The 17,016-nt window shown below is 44.3% G+C and overlaps 1 protein-coding gene across 1 annotated transcript; it reads left to right on the forward strand.

The window, feature by feature from the left end:
* Positions 1 to 2,629: 2,629 nt before the first annotated feature.
* Positions 2,630 to 3,694, forward strand: TOB1 (transducer of ERBB2, 1; the record flags this gene model as incomplete). Its single annotated transcript, XM_080713716.1, has 1 exon — positions 2,630 to 3,694. The coding sequence occupies one exon, from the start codon at positions 2,630 to 2,632 to the stop codon at positions 3,692 to 3,694; it is 1,065 nt and encodes a 354-aa protein (XP_080569842.1).
* Between the last annotated feature and the right edge of the window lie 13,322 nt (positions 3,695 to 17,016).

Consider the following 17,016-nt stretch of genomic DNA (forward strand, 5'->3'; position numbering starts at 1 on the left):
ACCTTCTCAGTCACAGTTCGCCCTTTCTCTGCACTCCCTGGGGTGGGCTGGAGGCCGACTTGGTAGCCCGTCCACGAGCGGGATTTCCCTGGGCACAGTCCCTCTCGGGTAGGACATTTTCTGTCTACGCTCCCCTCCCTCTCGGGAACTTGCGCTCTCCTCCCCGTTCTTCCCTGTCGCTTCGCCACCTGCTCCGCTCCCCTCCCCCTTCTCCCCGGCGCTCCCGGCCTGTCAACGACCCGCCCCACCCCTTTCGCCCGCACTGACACGTCTCTCCTCCAATCCCTTTCCAACTTGTCTCTTAATCCCGCCCGCAGCCTCTCCAGATCGTCAGCTCATTGGCTATCTCGGAGCCTAGGGGTGTAGCCTTCCCCCACCCCGGCCATCCGGGGCCCTTCAGAACATGGGCAGGCGGGACTTGGCCAATGGCGTCGGGGGGCAAGGCAGGGGCGGAGCCAGCCGGCGAGGGTCTGGGGTGCGGGGTGGGGAGGGCGGGGAATGGTTACGCCGCCCCGAGCTGTGTGACGCGGGCGGGCGCGCGCACCCCCGCGGAGGGATGGGGGCGGGGAGGAGCCTATAAAACGAGAGGCGGGGCGCGCGCCGCGGCAGAAGGAGCGAAGCTCTGGCCCGGCGCGGACTGAGCGCGGTACGGGGACGCTGGGCCGGGCACCGGGCCGTGTGAGAAGTGAGCGCGCTCGCCCGACCTCGTCCTCGCCACCCCGAGCCGGCCGCGGCGAGCTCCTGAGGCCCGCCCGAGCTCCGGCCCCCGCCCGGCGGCGGCGGCGTCTTGCACCGGCCCGGCCGCCCCTCTCGCGCCCCCGCCCCGCCGCCCCTTCTCCCCGGCCCCGCCGCGGGTCTGTGGCCGACGCAGCCCGTAAGTGTCGCGGGGCGGCGGGCGGGGGCGGCTCGGGGGGCCGGCGGGGCCGGGCGGCGGCCGGCGGGGCAGCGGGGGTTGGCGCCGGGAGGAGCGGCGGGCTCGCGGGGTCCGGCGGCCGCCCGGGCCGGAGAGGGTGCGGCGGAGCGGCGCGGAGCTCCGGGCGCCGGCCGGCCCCGGGGCGGCGGGCGGGGGCCGCGGGTCGGGTTACGCGGGGGAGGGGAGGGGTGGGGAGGGGAGGGAGCGGCGCCCCGACTGCCGGCCGCGGGCCCCGGCGGCCTCCCCCGCGCCCCCGGAGCCGCGCGGACTCTTCCTCCTCCTCCTCCTCCTCCTCCCGCCGCCGCCGGAGCGCTCGGGCTCCGGGGCTGTGAGCAGAAATCTAATGAGACCCAACTGGCTGTTTATGTAATTCTTCACACTCGGGTCTCAAGGCGTTGCTTTAAAACTACCTTCCTCCGAGCCCGGATTCCGCCCGGCGGCACCTTCCAGCAGTTGAGCTCCATCAGCTGCCTTTGCCGGCGCCCGGCTTTTGGCTTGGAAAGTGTTTGTAGTTTGAGGGCAGCCAGGGATCCTTTTCCCTTTGTCACTGCCAATATGGAAAATGGAACAGACGGATTAAGACCACCTTGATTTTTTTTAATGTTCTTTTCCGTCAACCTCAGTGTACAGATAGATCTCCTTTGTAAATATCTTCTGTTTGCCCTTGATCTTTTCTTATCCCCACCCAGTGCTGATCCAGCAAACGTTTAAAGGTCGACCTTATCGTACATGCCTCTTTGGGCTGTTTTCTTATCGTGAGAGGGAGGGAGAGGTGGCTTTTAAAATCCGGAGTAAAACTGAGAAACTCTGCCCTTTAAACAGAATAATCAATAAGAGTTTTAAAGTTGATTGTGGCTTTTGTTATTCTTACTACCGAAGAGATATTTCAGATTTGGAAAAATACACACTGGGGGGGGGGGAGGCACAAAGAGGTGCAGTTATTTTATTGTGCGCCTTACGTATGTTTTAAGACCATAACTATATGGAATAATTTGGTTCAGAATTATCATTCACCAGGATGACGATTCATTTACTATTTGTTACCTTTAATTTTGGCATCAAGTACTTTAAAATAAATTTTCGAACTTATCAAATGCCTCAAAGTTTAATAAAGAGCAGGTTTTAACAAGATAGATTTAAAGTGAAAACAAAATACAGGATTTACTTCTAAACTGGTGAATAGCAATAAAAACTAATGCCCAGCTTCTTAAGGTGGGTGAGTGGGTATGCCCAGTACACTTTTCAGTGCATATTATCGTGAGAGTCGAGGGGAGAAAATTAAAGAATACTTAACATATACCAGAGATGTTTCTCTTCTTAAATTCTACTTAGAAGCAGAGAGTAAATAATAGGGCTTTAAATACTGTTTAAAACAAATAATGTCCCATGAGTTTGGGGACATAAACAATTTTCTGTTGCATTTCTTTATTTTCCAGGTTTTTTAGCCTGTCAGACATTTTCAAAAGTGAAATTACTCTAGGGATTTAAAAAAGGTCATAGGATATGTGCTACGTTTATCTTATTTGGACATGTTTGCTTTTGTTTTGTTTTCTTAAAGGAACAAGACCACTCAAGGTGAAGGATAATCTACTAATACCAGCAGCACTTTGAATGAGAATTTGTTCCTCTGCCACAAATTGAACACTTTTTTTTGTTGTTGTTTTATTTTGTTTTGGCGGAGGAGTTGAAACAAACCTAACTTTTGGCATAGCAGCTATGCAGCTTGAAATCCAAGTAGCACTAAATTTTATTATTTCATATTTGTATAATAAGCTTCCCAGGAGACGTGTCAACATTTTTGGTGAAGAGCTTGAAAGACTTCTTAAGAAGAAATATGAAGGGCACTGGTATCCTGAAAAGCCATACAAAGGATCAGGGTTTAGATGTATACACGTCGGGGAGAAAGTGGACCCAGTGATTGAACAAGCATCCAAAGAGAGTGGTTTGGACATTGATGATGTTCGTGGCAATCTGCCACAGGATCTTAGTGTTTGGATCGACCCATTTGAGGTTTCCTACCAAATTGGTGAAAAGGGACCAGTGAAGGTGCTTTATGTGGATGATAATAATGAAAATGGATGTGAGTTGGATAAGGAGATCAAAAACAGCTTTAACCCAGAGGCCCAGGTTTTTATGCCTATAAGTGACCCCGCCTCATCAGTGTCCAGCTCTCCATCGCCTCCCTTTGGTCACTCTGCTGCTGTAAGCCCTACCTTCATGCCCCGGTCCACTCAGCCTTTAACCTTTACCACTGCCACTTTTGCTGCCACCAAGTTTGGCTCTACCAAAATGAAGAATAGTGGCCGTAGCAACAAGGTTGCACGCACCTCTCCTATCAACCTCGGCCTGAACGTGAATGACCTTTTGAAGCAGAAAGCCATCCCTTCCTCAATGCATTCTCTGTATGGGCTGGGCCTGGGTAGCCAGCAGCAGCCTCAGCAGCAGCAGCAACAGCAACAGCAGCAGCAGCAGCAGCAACAGCAGCCATCCCAGCCACCGCCGCCACCACCACAGCAGCAACAACAGCAGAAAACCTCTGCTCTCTCTCCTAATGCCAAGGAATTTATTTTTCCTAATATGCAGGGTCAAGGTAGTAGTACCAATGGAATGTTCCCAGGTGACAGCCCCCTTAACCTCAGTCCTCTCCAGTACAGTAATGCCTTTGATGTGTTTGCCGCCTATGGAGGCCTCAATGAGAAATCTTTTGTAGATGGCTTGAATTTTAGCTTAAATAACATGCAGTATTCTAACCAGCAATTCCAGCCTGTTATGGCTAACTAAAAAAAAAAAAAAAAAGTACCGTATGAGTTAAAATGCACCGGGCCCAAGGGGGACTTTTCATCTCCTTGAGATTTTTTTTTTAAGCTTATAGTAAGGATACATTTAAGCTTGGTTACAGAAATAAAACATGCATCATTTTTCATTTGCCAACCAAGCACAAAGTTATTTTATACTGATTGTATATTTTAAAGTATACTCTCAGAAATGGCCTCTTACAGTATTTAAGATATAGCAAGGACATGGCTGATTTTTTTTATAAAAAATTGGCACTAATAAGTGGGTTTATTGGTCTTTTCTAATTGTATAATTTAATTTAGTACAAAGTTTGTAAAATATCAGAGGATTATATATATATTGTTTCTACGACATGGTATTGCATTTATATCTTTTTACTACAGTGATCTGTGACAGCAGCAGCTTCATGTTGTATTTTTTTTACTGAAATTGTAAAATATCCATCTTAAAGACATCAACTATTCTAAAAATTGTGTACAGAATATTCCTTTAGTGGTGGAATTAAAATGTACGAATATTTGCTTTTTCAAAAAATGTATTTTCTGTTAAAGGTTTAAAGATTTTTGCTATATATTATGGAAGAAAATGTAATCGTAAATATTAATTTTGTACCTATATTGTGCAATACTTGAAAAAAACGGTATAAAAGTATTTTGAGTCAGTGTCTTACATGTTAAGAGGGACTGAAATAGTTTATATTAAGTTTGTATTAAAATTCTTTAAAATTAAAAATGCCTGTTGTGTGGTCTTTGTAAGCCTTTGCTAAAGATCTACAGCTGGAGTTATGTTGTAACTTCTAATGTTTGAGAAATTTCCAACTCATTGAATTACAAAGGAATAATGGAAAGCATTTGCTCTACTAGTGCATCAGATAGTGGTTTGCCACCTAAAACAGTATCCTACCAAAACTATAGCCTTATCTATTCTTGGGACAGCTTGTTTATTATTTATTTATTTATTTATTTATTTACTGTTGTACTGGGGATAGAACCCAGGGGCATCCTACCACCGAGCTACACCCCCAGCCCTTTATTTATTTATTTATTTATTTATTTATTTATTTATTTATTTATTTGGTGGTACTGGGGTTCCTGGAAGCCCTTCTACCTCCAGGCTACACTCCCAGACCTATTTTATACTTTATGTTTGGAAACAGGGTCTCCTAAGCCAGCGCACACGGCTGGCTTAGAACCTGCATGATCCTCTTGTCTCTGCCTCCCAAGCGCAGGGATTACAAGCATGTGCCACCACGCCCGGCCTATTTTATACTTTTTATTTGGAAACAGGGTCTCTTAAGCCAGCGCAGCTGGCTTGGAACCTGCATGATCCTCCTATCTCTGCCTCCCAAGCAAGGGGATTACAAGCATGCGCCACCATGCCCGGCCTTGTTCTTTATTTTTGAAACAGTCTCACTGAGTTGCAAAGGGCTTCACACTAAGGCTATCTGTGAACCCTGATCCTCCTGTCTCAGACTCCCAAATGCTGGGATGAACAAGCATGCGCCACCATGCCTGGCTCGACAGCTTTATTTTTTAACAACCCTCAGTCTATGTTGGTCTCTTCACAATGAGAAGATTTATTTGAAATGCATATGGGTAGACCATAGTATCAGGGTTTTTTTTTGGGGGGGGGGTACTGGGGATGGAACCCAGGGGCATTCTACCTCCGAGCTACACCACCAGCCCTATTTTTTATTCTTTATTTTGAAGCAGGGTCTCACTAAGTTGCAGAGGGCCTCACTAAGTAGCTGAGCCTGGCTGCAAACTGTGATCCTCCTATCTCAGCCTCCCAAGTACTGGGATTACAAACATGAACCACCATGCCTGGGTATAGTATCAGTTTTCTCTCTTTTCATGGGAAATTAATAGCTCAAAACTTTGCTGGACAAAGGGCTGACCTTTAAAATATATATATGGTAAATCCCACTTAGGTTTATAATGTATCAATAAAAACAATTTAGTTGTTTACCAATTCTCACACTTAAAGTTTAGTCATTGTAGCTAATGTACTTAGGAACGATCTATTCCTATTTGGACAGGTTGCTAAATGTTAGTATTCGTGTTCACTTTCTCAGAAAAAACTTTACAGACTAATGTTTTTTGCAAGGATATCCAACCTGTTTGGGAGTTTTAAAGATTAGTTACTGGTAGTGTCAAATTGTAGGGTCTTGGTGAGAATGAGGTGTTTTTTTTTTTTAAACTGTTAAGTTGGGAAAATGCCTTTAAAATAAGTCATTTTAATGTTTAAATGTTTGTTGATACAGTGTGGACATAGTATTGGTGAGAAAATTATCTTGGATTTGAAGAAAAATAACATTTTTATAATAAGAAACCAGCACTGAGTTACCAATGAAATAAATCTGGTCTCAAGTTAGTTGTTTTTCTTTCTTTCCTTTACACCAGTCTACAAAAGCCTTTTGTCACTTATCCATGCAGTGTAGAGCAATAAAAGTTTTAAGGAAACAAGCCCTGGAAATAACAGAGCTGAGCTGTTCCGCCAGCTCCATGGTGAGGCCTTTGTCCTTTAGTGGACAGAATGAGGCTATGAAGACGCATTGGAACAGTGAGTGGAACCGACAGAGGTCTGGGCTGCCAACACTTACCAATCATGTGCTTTTGTGATCGTGAAGTTTAAATAGCTGTAAGAATGGTTTTAAGCACTACTTGCTAGAGACTCTGGTTAAGTTACAAATTTAACTTGGGAGAAAACTGCCTGAAAAAGAAGGCTTGAGATAACATACATCTGAAAACCAGAGCAAAACAGCTAGATAGTATGTAAACAATAGAATATGTAACAGCCTAGAGCACATATTCAGATTTTAAATTATCAAGCTTAATGTATGGGTGTTTTAGATCTTGGGGAAATTTTCTTTATAGTGCCTATGTATTTGTTTATAAAGGATTAACTCGGTTTTATCCTGATTTTGTGAAAACTATTAGTTTGATATGAGGTTGGTGTTCTTGAAGGTTATTTTATAAGAATGAACAAAGGCAGCAGGGTGTGGTGGCCCAGGCTTGTAATCCCAGTACTTGGGAGGCTGAGACAGGAGGACCACACGGGTTTGATGTCAGCCTCAGCTACTTAGTGAGGCTCTCAGCAACTTAGTGAGGCTCTCAGTAACTTAGTGAGACCCTGTTTCCAAATAAAATTTAAAAATAGATCTAGGGGTGTAGTCTAGAGGTAGAAAGCCCCTGGGGTTCCATCTCCAGTACTAAAAAAAAAAAAAAAAAAAAAAAAAAAAAGCAAAGGCCCCGATTTCATGTCTTTGCTCATTAGGAATGGAAAAAAAAATTTTTTTAAAGGTACTTTTGTCTAGTGCATCTTCGAAAACCTTACATCTTAGTCCCAAGTCATCTCCCACTGGCCGTCAGCGTTTGACCCACCGTGTGAAGACTGTCTTCTCTGACAGTTTTGAGGAGTTATTTTATAGGCCTTTCGCATCTTTTTGTCCACAGCAGCCTCTGAATGCCCTCTCCTGGGGTCAAAACACTACCTGCAGGGTACATAGCCTGCCTATAAGAGAAGAAAATGATAGCAAACCGTAACTTTTCTAGTATATTTTACTGCCTGTGCCTTATCTTTTCTAAAACCAAGTACAGTGTGGAACTTTTTTTGCAGTACTGGGGATTAAACCTTTTTTTTTTTTTTTTTTTTTGCAGTACTGGGGCATTCTACCTCTGAGCTACTCCAGCCTTATTTTTTATTCTTTTTATTTTGAAACAGGATCTCACTAAGTTGCAGAGGGTCTCACTAAGCAGCTGAGGCTGGTCTTGAACCCAGATCCTCCTGTCTCAGCCTCCCAGTGTGAAACTTCTGAATAGCTCTCCACCTATAATAGATATAGGCCTTCTTCAGTCAAAATGCCTCCTTAGGCCGGGCGTGGTGTCGCACGCTTGTAATCCCCGCGCTTGGGAGGCGGAGACAGGAGGATCGCGTAGGTGCGAAGCCAGCCACGCGCGCTGGCTTAGGAGACCCTGTTTCCAATTAAAAATGTAAAAAATAGGTCTGGGAGTGTAGCCTGGAGGTAGAAGGGCTTCCAGGAACCCTAGTATCACCAAACAAACAAACAAACAAAAATGCCTCCTTATATGTAATGACCAATGTAATTAACTTAGCTTTTGAAGGTGAAGCTAAAGGTGCCCCCAAATTTAAAATGTTTTTTTTTTCTAATGTGTGTTGATGTTCATTTACAGATGTCAGTATCAGTATCTTGAGAAATTTAATGTAATAAACCTTTAGGACTTAGATTATTTTAAAATAAGTCACTGTAACATATCAGGCAATAAAGTATGTCTCTTTGAACATACTTAAGCTAATGAACTAAGATTACTGGTTGGAAACTCTCCTCCATACCCATTCCAAACAGAACATAGAACAGGCACAGTACCACAGATATGCAGTCATCCCTCTGTATTGATAGGGGATTGGCCCAGAACCTTCTGCACACACTGGAATCTAGGGCTGCTCAAGTCCCTGACATATAATGGCATGGTATTTGCATATAGCTTATGCATATCATCCCGTATAAATCATCTCTGGATTCTTTATAATACCTAATACAATGTAAATGCTAAATAGTCAATATGCTGTATTATTTAGGGAATATTGATTTCAAAAGGTCTTTTTCAGATATTTTTGATCTGTGGCTGGTTGAATCTATGAATGCAGAATCCAGAGATTCAGAGGGCCGACTGTATATCCTTGTTTGGCTGGGATGTGTGTTTTTGTCAGAAGTCAGATAACTCTCATTTGAGAAACAGATAACAAGGAAACAGCCTTCTTAGAGATGAGAATGAGAAATTGTCCAGTAAAACCCACGACATTATTTAGCATACCAACTAGTTGATGTTTAATCAGTTTGACCCAGGTGGTCATTTGAGGTCGAGTTCTTTAGTGTTTGTAGTATATGGGGAACATATTCTCTTTTAAAGGATCTAGGATCAATATCTGTGCACACATTAGGAAATTAGTACTCTGTGTTTGTTGAAGCCATTTTCATCTTGCAAGAAACCAGTTAACAAGTTCTGAAAGAGCACCTACTATGTGCCAAGCACAGTACTGACCCAGTTTATAGACCAGATGGGGGAGGGGAGGGAGAGGACTGAGGCACCACAAGCTGACCTCACCCACGGTGGCGCTGCCAGTGTGTGGCTGACGTGGGATTAGAGTCAGGTCGTTTTTAAGAGTTCAGAGTTCAGACTCTCAAGCATTATGCTTTGTCCCCTCAGAATAGTTGCTATTCTGATTTGAAGTCAGAGAAATAAAACCACTTTTATTTATGTATTTATTTATTGGTACTGGGATGGAACCCAGTGGCATTCTACCTCTAAGCTACACCCCCAGCCCTATTTTAAGTTTTTGTTTTGAAACAGGGTCTCATTAAGTTGTTGAGGCTGGCTGTGAACCTGTGATTCTCCTGTCTCAGCCTGCCCAGTACTTGGATTATAAGGGTGCGCCACCTGCTGAATAAAACCAGCGTGTGGCCGGGCGCGGTGGCGCACGCTTGTAATCCCCGCGCTTGGGAGGCGGAGACAGGAGGATCGTGTAGGTTCAAAGCCAGCCTCGCTGGCTTAAGAGACCCTGTTTCCAAATAAAAATATAAAATAGGTCTGGAAGTGTAGCCCAGAGGTAGAAGGGTTTCCAGGAACCCTAGTACCACCAAAAACAAAAACAAAAAAAAGCGTGTGTGTGTGTGTGTGTGTGTGTGTGTGTGTGTGTGTGTGTGTGTGTCTTACTGGGGATTGAACCCAGGGGCATTCTACCCCCAGCCCTTTATATTATTTTTTGTTTTTGACACAGGGTCTTGCTAGGTAGCCAAGAGTCTCACTACATTGATGAGACTGTCCTCAAGCCTGTGATCCTCCTGTCTCAGCCTCCCAAGTACTGGGATTACAGGTGTGCACCACTGCGCCTGGTGGAATAAAACCACTTTTGATGTCTGAACCACATGACTTGTAGAATGCCTACAAAAGTGGTTCGTTAGAAAGGTCTAGTGGAAGACTATGTTAACCACGTGTGTTCGTCAGTTTTGTATCACTATAACAAAATAGGTAAGGAAATTCATAAAGAGAAAAGGTTTATTTCACTCACAGTCCTGGAGGTTCCAGCCCAAGAGTGAGTAGCCCCATTGCTTCAGGCCCCTGGCAAGGAGAGGGCAGCAAATGGCGATGGTGGGGGTGGCAGGAGGAAAGAGGGAGAGAGAGAGGATGGAGGGGCCACAATCTCCTAAGGGACACAGCCCCCAGTGACCTAAGGACCTCTCACTCCGCCCCACCTCTTAAAGGTTACAGCACACCCCAATAGAGCCACCCTGGGAACCACAAGTTTAACACGCAGACCTTGTGGGGACACTTCATTCAAACTGTAGCACCATGGCAGATGTCATGATGATGTTCTGAGAGAGATTTTATGTTTCTATTGGCCATAAACTATAATCATAGGCTATCTGAATTTTTGTTGTTGTTGTTTACTTCTTGGTGGTACTGGAGGAATGAACCCAGATGTGTTCTAGCTCTGAGCTATACCCCCAATCCTATTTTATTTAATTTGTTTTGGTGCTGAGGATTGAGCCCAGGGGCATTCTATCTCTGAGCTACGTCCATGACCATGTTTTATTGTTTTTTAATTTTGAAACAGGGCCTTACTAAGTTACTGAGTGCCTCACTAAGTAGCTGAGGCTGGCCACAAAACCGGATCCTCCAGTCTCAGCCTCTCAAGTACTGGGATTACAAGTGTGTGCCACCATATCTGGCTAGCCTCTCATTTTTTAACTTTTCCTGAAAGCATTGTTTGAAAAAAACAGAATAAGCTGGGTATGGCAGCACTTAAGAAATATTAAGAAATGATTAGCCAAGCGTGGTGGAGCACACTTGTAATCCCAGAATTTGGGAGGCTGAGACAGGAGGATCATGGTTTTCAGATAACCTCAGCTACTTTGTGAGGCCCTCTGCAACTCAGTGAGACCCTGTTTCAAAATAAAGAATAAAAAATATAGGGCAGGGGGTGTAGCTCAGAGGTACAATGCCCCTGGGTTCCACCCCCAGCCCTAAAAAAAAAATACTAAGAATGATTAATAGAGGTTTACTACTTACAAGGGACATTGTACCTACAAGCTACACCCTCAGCCCTTTTTTTTAATTTTTATTTTGAAACAGGATCTTGCTAGGTTGATGAGAGTCTCACTACTTGCTGAGACTGTCCTCAAATCTGTGAATCCTGTGATCCTCCTGTCTCAGCCTTCCAAGTACTGGGATTACAGGTGGGCACCACCATGCCCAGCTGATTTTATATTTATAAGATATATATATATGTGTGTGTGTATGTGTGTGTATAATTAATATTTTTATATTTATAATTATAAGATATACATATATACATATATATACATATATATATATATACTCTATTAGGATTTTGAGATCATCTCACAATTTGGCAAACTTTATTTTTAAAATTTTATTTATTTTTGTGGTACTGGGGGTGAACCCAGGGGCTTTTCTACCTCTAGGCTATACTCCCAGACCTATTTTATACTTTATTTGGAAACAGAGTCTCACTAAGTAGCTGAGGCTGGCTTCGAACCTACGCGATCCTCCCATCTCAGCCTCCCAAGCGCTGGGATTACAAGCGTGCGCCACCACGCCCGGCAACTTTAGGCATATTTGCCAACCTTTGAAATTGAAAAAGTAAATCAGAACCTGTCTTCCTGTCCCAACATTTCATTGTGTACTCAGTTATACACATCAACAGAACATTAAGTTAAAATTTTCTGTAATAATTTTCTAGTAATATCCTAAAAGCTCTTCTATTCACAGTTTAGTAGTAAATACTCCTAAATTTATATTTCTGGGTTTGAGGCACTTAGGGAAACCCACACTCAGCGTTCTTTTTCACGTCATCGGCAAGTGGACTTAGACCCAGTATACTAGTTGACGTTCCTTTCAGGAGCAGCCAAAAATGCTGGCTAAATGTAAGTGCCCAGGGTGCTGTGAAAATATCGCAGTCGTTGTTCTTCTTTAAATAGTATTGGCCCAGGAACAGGAGTAGTTGAAATGTTGCTCTCGTGGTAGCTCTATCATATGGATAATGGCGTTGGCTGTATTTTAGCGCAGGTAGAAACAAGGAGGTTTGCTTTACCGAAGGGAAAAACATTGCGAACTTGGAAGGAAAAACACATTCCGCCCGGCCTTAGGAGTACTTACTTCACTGAAAAGATATGGCCATGTGCAGAACAGAGAACAGGTGTAAAATATTTTTAGACAAACCTTGGCATATACCGTAGGTCGCATCCCTTCTGTCTATACACTCAAGTGTTTCCAAAATAAATGTGGAAAACCCGCATTGACAAAATGAGCTAGACATTGTGTGTGTGTGTGTGTGTGTGTGTGTGTGTGTGTGTGTGTTGTTTTACACTGAACGTTAAAGACAAACATAAACTTTCTTCCCAGCCATCAGATTGCATCTATTTTTAAATGCGGGCTCTCCACATGCCCTTCTATAGTTCTTGAGGTCCTGTTTTCTTTTCCTTCCTTAGCGCTGTTGAGAGAACTAGAAAAACCTGGTGCCAGCTGGGCATGGTGGTACACGCTTGTAATCCCTGCAGGTTCGAAGCCAGCCTTGCTGGCTTAAGAGACCCTGTTTCCAAATAAAAAAGTATAAAAATAGGTCTGGGAGTGTAGCCCAGAGGTAGAAGGGTTTCCAGGAACCCCAGTACCACCAAACAAACAAACAAACAAACAAACAAACAAAAAAACCTGGTGCCATAGTTCTTTGGTTTTTTGTTTGTTTGTTTGTTTTTGGTTTTGTACTGGATTGTGTGTGTGTGTGTGTGTGTGTGTGTGTGTGTGTGTGTGGTACTGGGGGTGGAACCCAGAGGCTTTCTACCTCCGGACTATACTCCAAGACCTATTTTATATTTTTTATTTGGAAACAGGATCTCACTACGTTGCTGAGAGCCTCACTAAGTAGCTGAAGCTGGCTTTGAACTTGTGCAATCCTCCTGTCTCAGCCTCCCAAGCACAGGGATTACAAGCATGTGCCACCACGCCTGGCTTGTACTGGATTTTGAATCAAGCTACACCTTCAGTTGTTTTTTTTTTTAAACAGGGTCTAGCTAGGTGGCTGAAAGTCTCACTAGGTTGCTGAGGCTGTTCTCAAACCTGCGATCCTCCTGTCTCTGCCATCCCAGGACTGGGATTACAGGCATGTGCCACCACTCCTGGTGGCGCCATAGAGTTTTTTGGAGTGTGAAGGCTGGGCTGTGTGTGCTCCTCAAACCAGATTCTGATTTAAGACAATTTCACAGTTCCTTTAGGCCAGAAAGAAAGTGTGTCAAGCGTGGACAGGATGTCAGTCTAGCCTGCTTGCTGGGAAATGGGTCTACATAATGACTTCTGGGTTTTGATAGAAGGGAACACTATATCGTATCAGCATGGTATAAGAGAGGGATCATAGGACCATGCAAACACTGTCCACTTAATACAGGTCCAGATACCTGCGACACAGCCTGAGCAGGCCCAGGCACCATCCCTTTTACCCTAAACACAGGCACTCCTTCCAGATGGCTTTTCCTTGCCACCCTTCACTGCCCATCAGGTCATTTCTAGTAAGGATGAAGGATGGGTTTTGTTTTGTTTTATAGTGAGCATGCCTGTTCTCTTCCTCCTCTTCTGCTGCTGCTTTTATTTTTTCTTTTCTTTTCTTTTATACTGGGCATTAAATCCAGGGGCGCTCCTACCACTGAGCTGCACCCACAGCCCTTTTTATTTTTTATTTTTATTTTTGAAATAATCTCACTAACTTGCCCAGATTGGGTTTAAACTTGCGATCCTCTTGTTTCTGCCTCCCCGGTACTGGGAGCATAGTTGTGCACCTCCACGCCCTGCTGCCTATTCATTTATTTATTTACTGCAAGTCTAGGGATGGAACCCAGCGGCATTCGACCTCCTAGCTACACCCCTTGCCCTATTTTAGTCTTTATTTTGAAACAGGGCCTCACTAAGTTGCGGAGGGCCTAAGTAGCTGAGACTGTCTGAGAACCACGATTCTCTGGTCTCAGCCTCCTGAATGCTGGGATTACCAGCGTACACCACCACACCCAGGCTGCCTATTTATTTTTTACTCTGGTTTTCCCCATTTGTTAACTTCCTCCCAAAGCTCTTTTCCCAAAAAGAATTCTTGCTTTGTAAACCACCCACCATTCCAAGGTTCTGTAGAGCCCTGGTGACTTTCTGCTAACTCGTTTCTAATTCCAGGAGGTGTGATGGGGATCACTAAACCGTTTCAATACAATGATAAAGACAGCTGCAATCCCTGGGTAGCCTTTCTAGAAACTGAGGTGTCACCAGAGACTCTTTAACTAAAGACTTTGAGAACAGCTTAGTTTTCACACAGCTATAAAGGATTTTACTTGGAGAAATGGCATCTTTCTGAGTTTTTCAAAAGATTAGAAGAAAGAAAAAAAATTCTTTTTTTTTTTTTTTTTGGTAACTGAGGGAGAAATAGTTTTTGAAAGGAGACTCTTGCTTGCTATCAGAACCATGACATTTCAAAGAACTTTTCAGGTCTTGTGTAAATAGGATAGAGAGATGGAGGTCTATCTTCCAGGAACATCCGGTAGGCAGAAAAACTCTAGGGTAAGTGCTCTCCATCTACCTTTGCTTTGGGGGTCCAGAAACACGAAAGGAGAAGAGAGCACCTCTGCACCACTGCCTGGGTCTGCCCCGCACATCAATTGCCCTGAGGGAGGCTCTTCAGAAGATCTGAGACCCAGTCCAAGTACCCCTAGTCCAGAATATTGCAGTTTCTTGATGACCATGTGTTTTCCCCCAGACTGATTGGTTGGTTGACTGATTGTGGTGCTGGGGTGGGTATTCTACCTCTGAGCCAAACCCCAGCCCTATTTTATTCTTGCTAGGTTAATGAGAGTGTCACTACTTGCTGAGGCTGTCATCACACCTGTGATCCTCCTGTCTCAGCCTCCCAAGTACTGGGATTATGGGCATGCACCACCACACCCGGCTGTCTTCCCATATTTTGAAAGAAGGTGGGAAACCTTACGTGCTTCCTGCTTAAAGAATGGTGATTCTGACAACATCCCACAGTCTTCTAGGGTCTCTAGAGGAAGCGACAGACCTCAGAAGTTCAGTAATAGCAACAGCAATTCTGTAGCGTTTGCTACATGCTAGGTATTGTTCACTTTATATAACAGCCCTTGGAAGGTTGCACTACTTCTCCAATTTGTAGATAAAGAAATGGTGGCAAAGGGCTTGCAATAAACTTATAGCCATTAGATCACAGTGACTTGGGAGGCAGAAAGACTGAAAATTTGAGGCCAGCCTGGGTCACTTGTGAAACCCAGTCTGAAAATAAAAAATTAAAAAGGCCTGGAATACAGCTCAGCAATAGAGTGCCCCTGGGTTCAATCCTCAGTACCACCGCCCAAAATAAAAATCTACAAATTTATTACCATTACAAAGTTAGGGTTGAACTGCGGGGTTCTGTTTCCAAAAGTCATGATCCTTAGTGGTTATTCTGTAGTGTTCCTCTGGTTTCCCTCAATAGGTAGACTTTGCAAAAACAAACATCTTTGATTATTTAGGAAGCCATATAAAATCACTTTGTGCCAAGTTTTACTCCCTTGTAAGTGATTGTTTGCTTAATAATCCCAAACTTTTTTTTCTGGTACTGGGGGTTGAGTCCAGGGTCATTCTACCTCCAATCTACATCTCTAGCCCTTTTTATTTTTTTGGTTTTTGGAACAGGGCTGCACTAGGTTGCTGAGAGTCTCACTAAATTGCTGAGGTTTGTCTTGAACTTGCAATCCTCCTGTCTCAACCTCCCAAGTACTGGGATTCCAGGCATGCACCACCATGCTCCACCAAAACTCATCTTAATATCAACCTGTGCCAGGCTTAGTTAGGTCAGGGAAACCTGATAGAAGACATAAGAGTTTGAGAGCTAGGTATTAGTTTTATTTACTCACAACAGCACTCCTCCCTGGATGATCAGATTCTATCTCTCTATCCTACCTATTTTTTTTTTTTTTTTTTGGTGGTACTAGGGATGGAACCCAGGGGCTTTTCTACCTCCAGGCTGTACTCCCAGACCTATTTTATATTTATTTGGAAACAGGGTCTCACTAAGTTGCTGAGAGCCTCACTCAGTAGCTGAGGCTGGCTTTGAACCTGTGTGATCCTCAGCCTCCCAAGCGCAGGGATTACAAGCGTGCGCCACCACGCCTGGCCTAATCTAACTATTGGTGCTTCTCATATACTGAAGTTTTAGTCCTGAGCTTTCGTTGTTATACTGACTCAAAAGGCTGCCCTGGGATCAGATTCCATTCTGGTCTCTAAAACCTCTCTCAAGCAAGGTGAGATACGGTTAAACAGCTGCTGTATTTATCAACTCAACAGGTTCATTGAGCACCTACTGGGTTAGGAACTGATGGTGATAATAAGCACATAACACACACACACACACACACACACACACACACACACACACACACACACGTCGAACCTCTCAAGGAGCTATAGTCTAGCAGAAGATAACACACAAGCCAAAATGATGATGATAGAAGGGTAACTATATAGAATTATCAGCAGAAAATGAAGAGCCCGTGCCTCTCGGGCACATTCTGGATCTAGGAGTTACCTCGTCATGAAGAATGAGTCAAGCGTTCCCTGGAAGTCTCTGGGGAAACGAGACCCCTTGAATGTCCGGCTGCCATGGCGGGGCAGCCAGTGGAGAGGAAGAACATGGCTGTGTTTCCTTTACATGCACATGCACACAATGGGAGGAATGTGTGAACTAACACTTGTGGGAAAGGCAGGAGAAATCAGACACCACCGCTCCATGGTGCACCCTTTGCTCCTGGGAGAATCTGCCTTTGAATGTGGGCTTTTTATTTTCTCACGGTTCTGAGCTTTGTACAGCAATATTATGAAAGAGAGATGGTTTAGAACTTCCTTGGGCGCCCAACCCTGGGTTGGGATAGGGAGGGCAGGTAAGACGTCCAGGTGGTATGAGAGGGGCTATAATTCATCTGCAGAGAACCTTCACTTCATGTTTGTCCTAGAAACCTCCTCAGGCTGGAAGCTCCTTTAGAGGTTATCTAATTTGCTTTCCTACTGTTAGTGATGAAACCTCTCTTTTGTTTTGTGATGCCAGGGAAAGTGGTATTGGTGGAAAGTATGCATTCATCGTACAAACTCAGACGCCCCCAGTTACTTCCACGGGGCGTCCTCATCACCACACCCTGGTCCTGGCAGAGGTCGTAAGTCTTTGTGAAATTCTACTGCTTCATC

Source organism: Muscardinus avellanarius, assembly GCF_963383645.1.
Source record: "Muscardinus avellanarius genome assembly, chromosome: 16".
NCBI lineage: Eukaryota > Metazoa > Chordata > Mammalia > Rodentia > Gliridae > Muscardinus > Muscardinus avellanarius.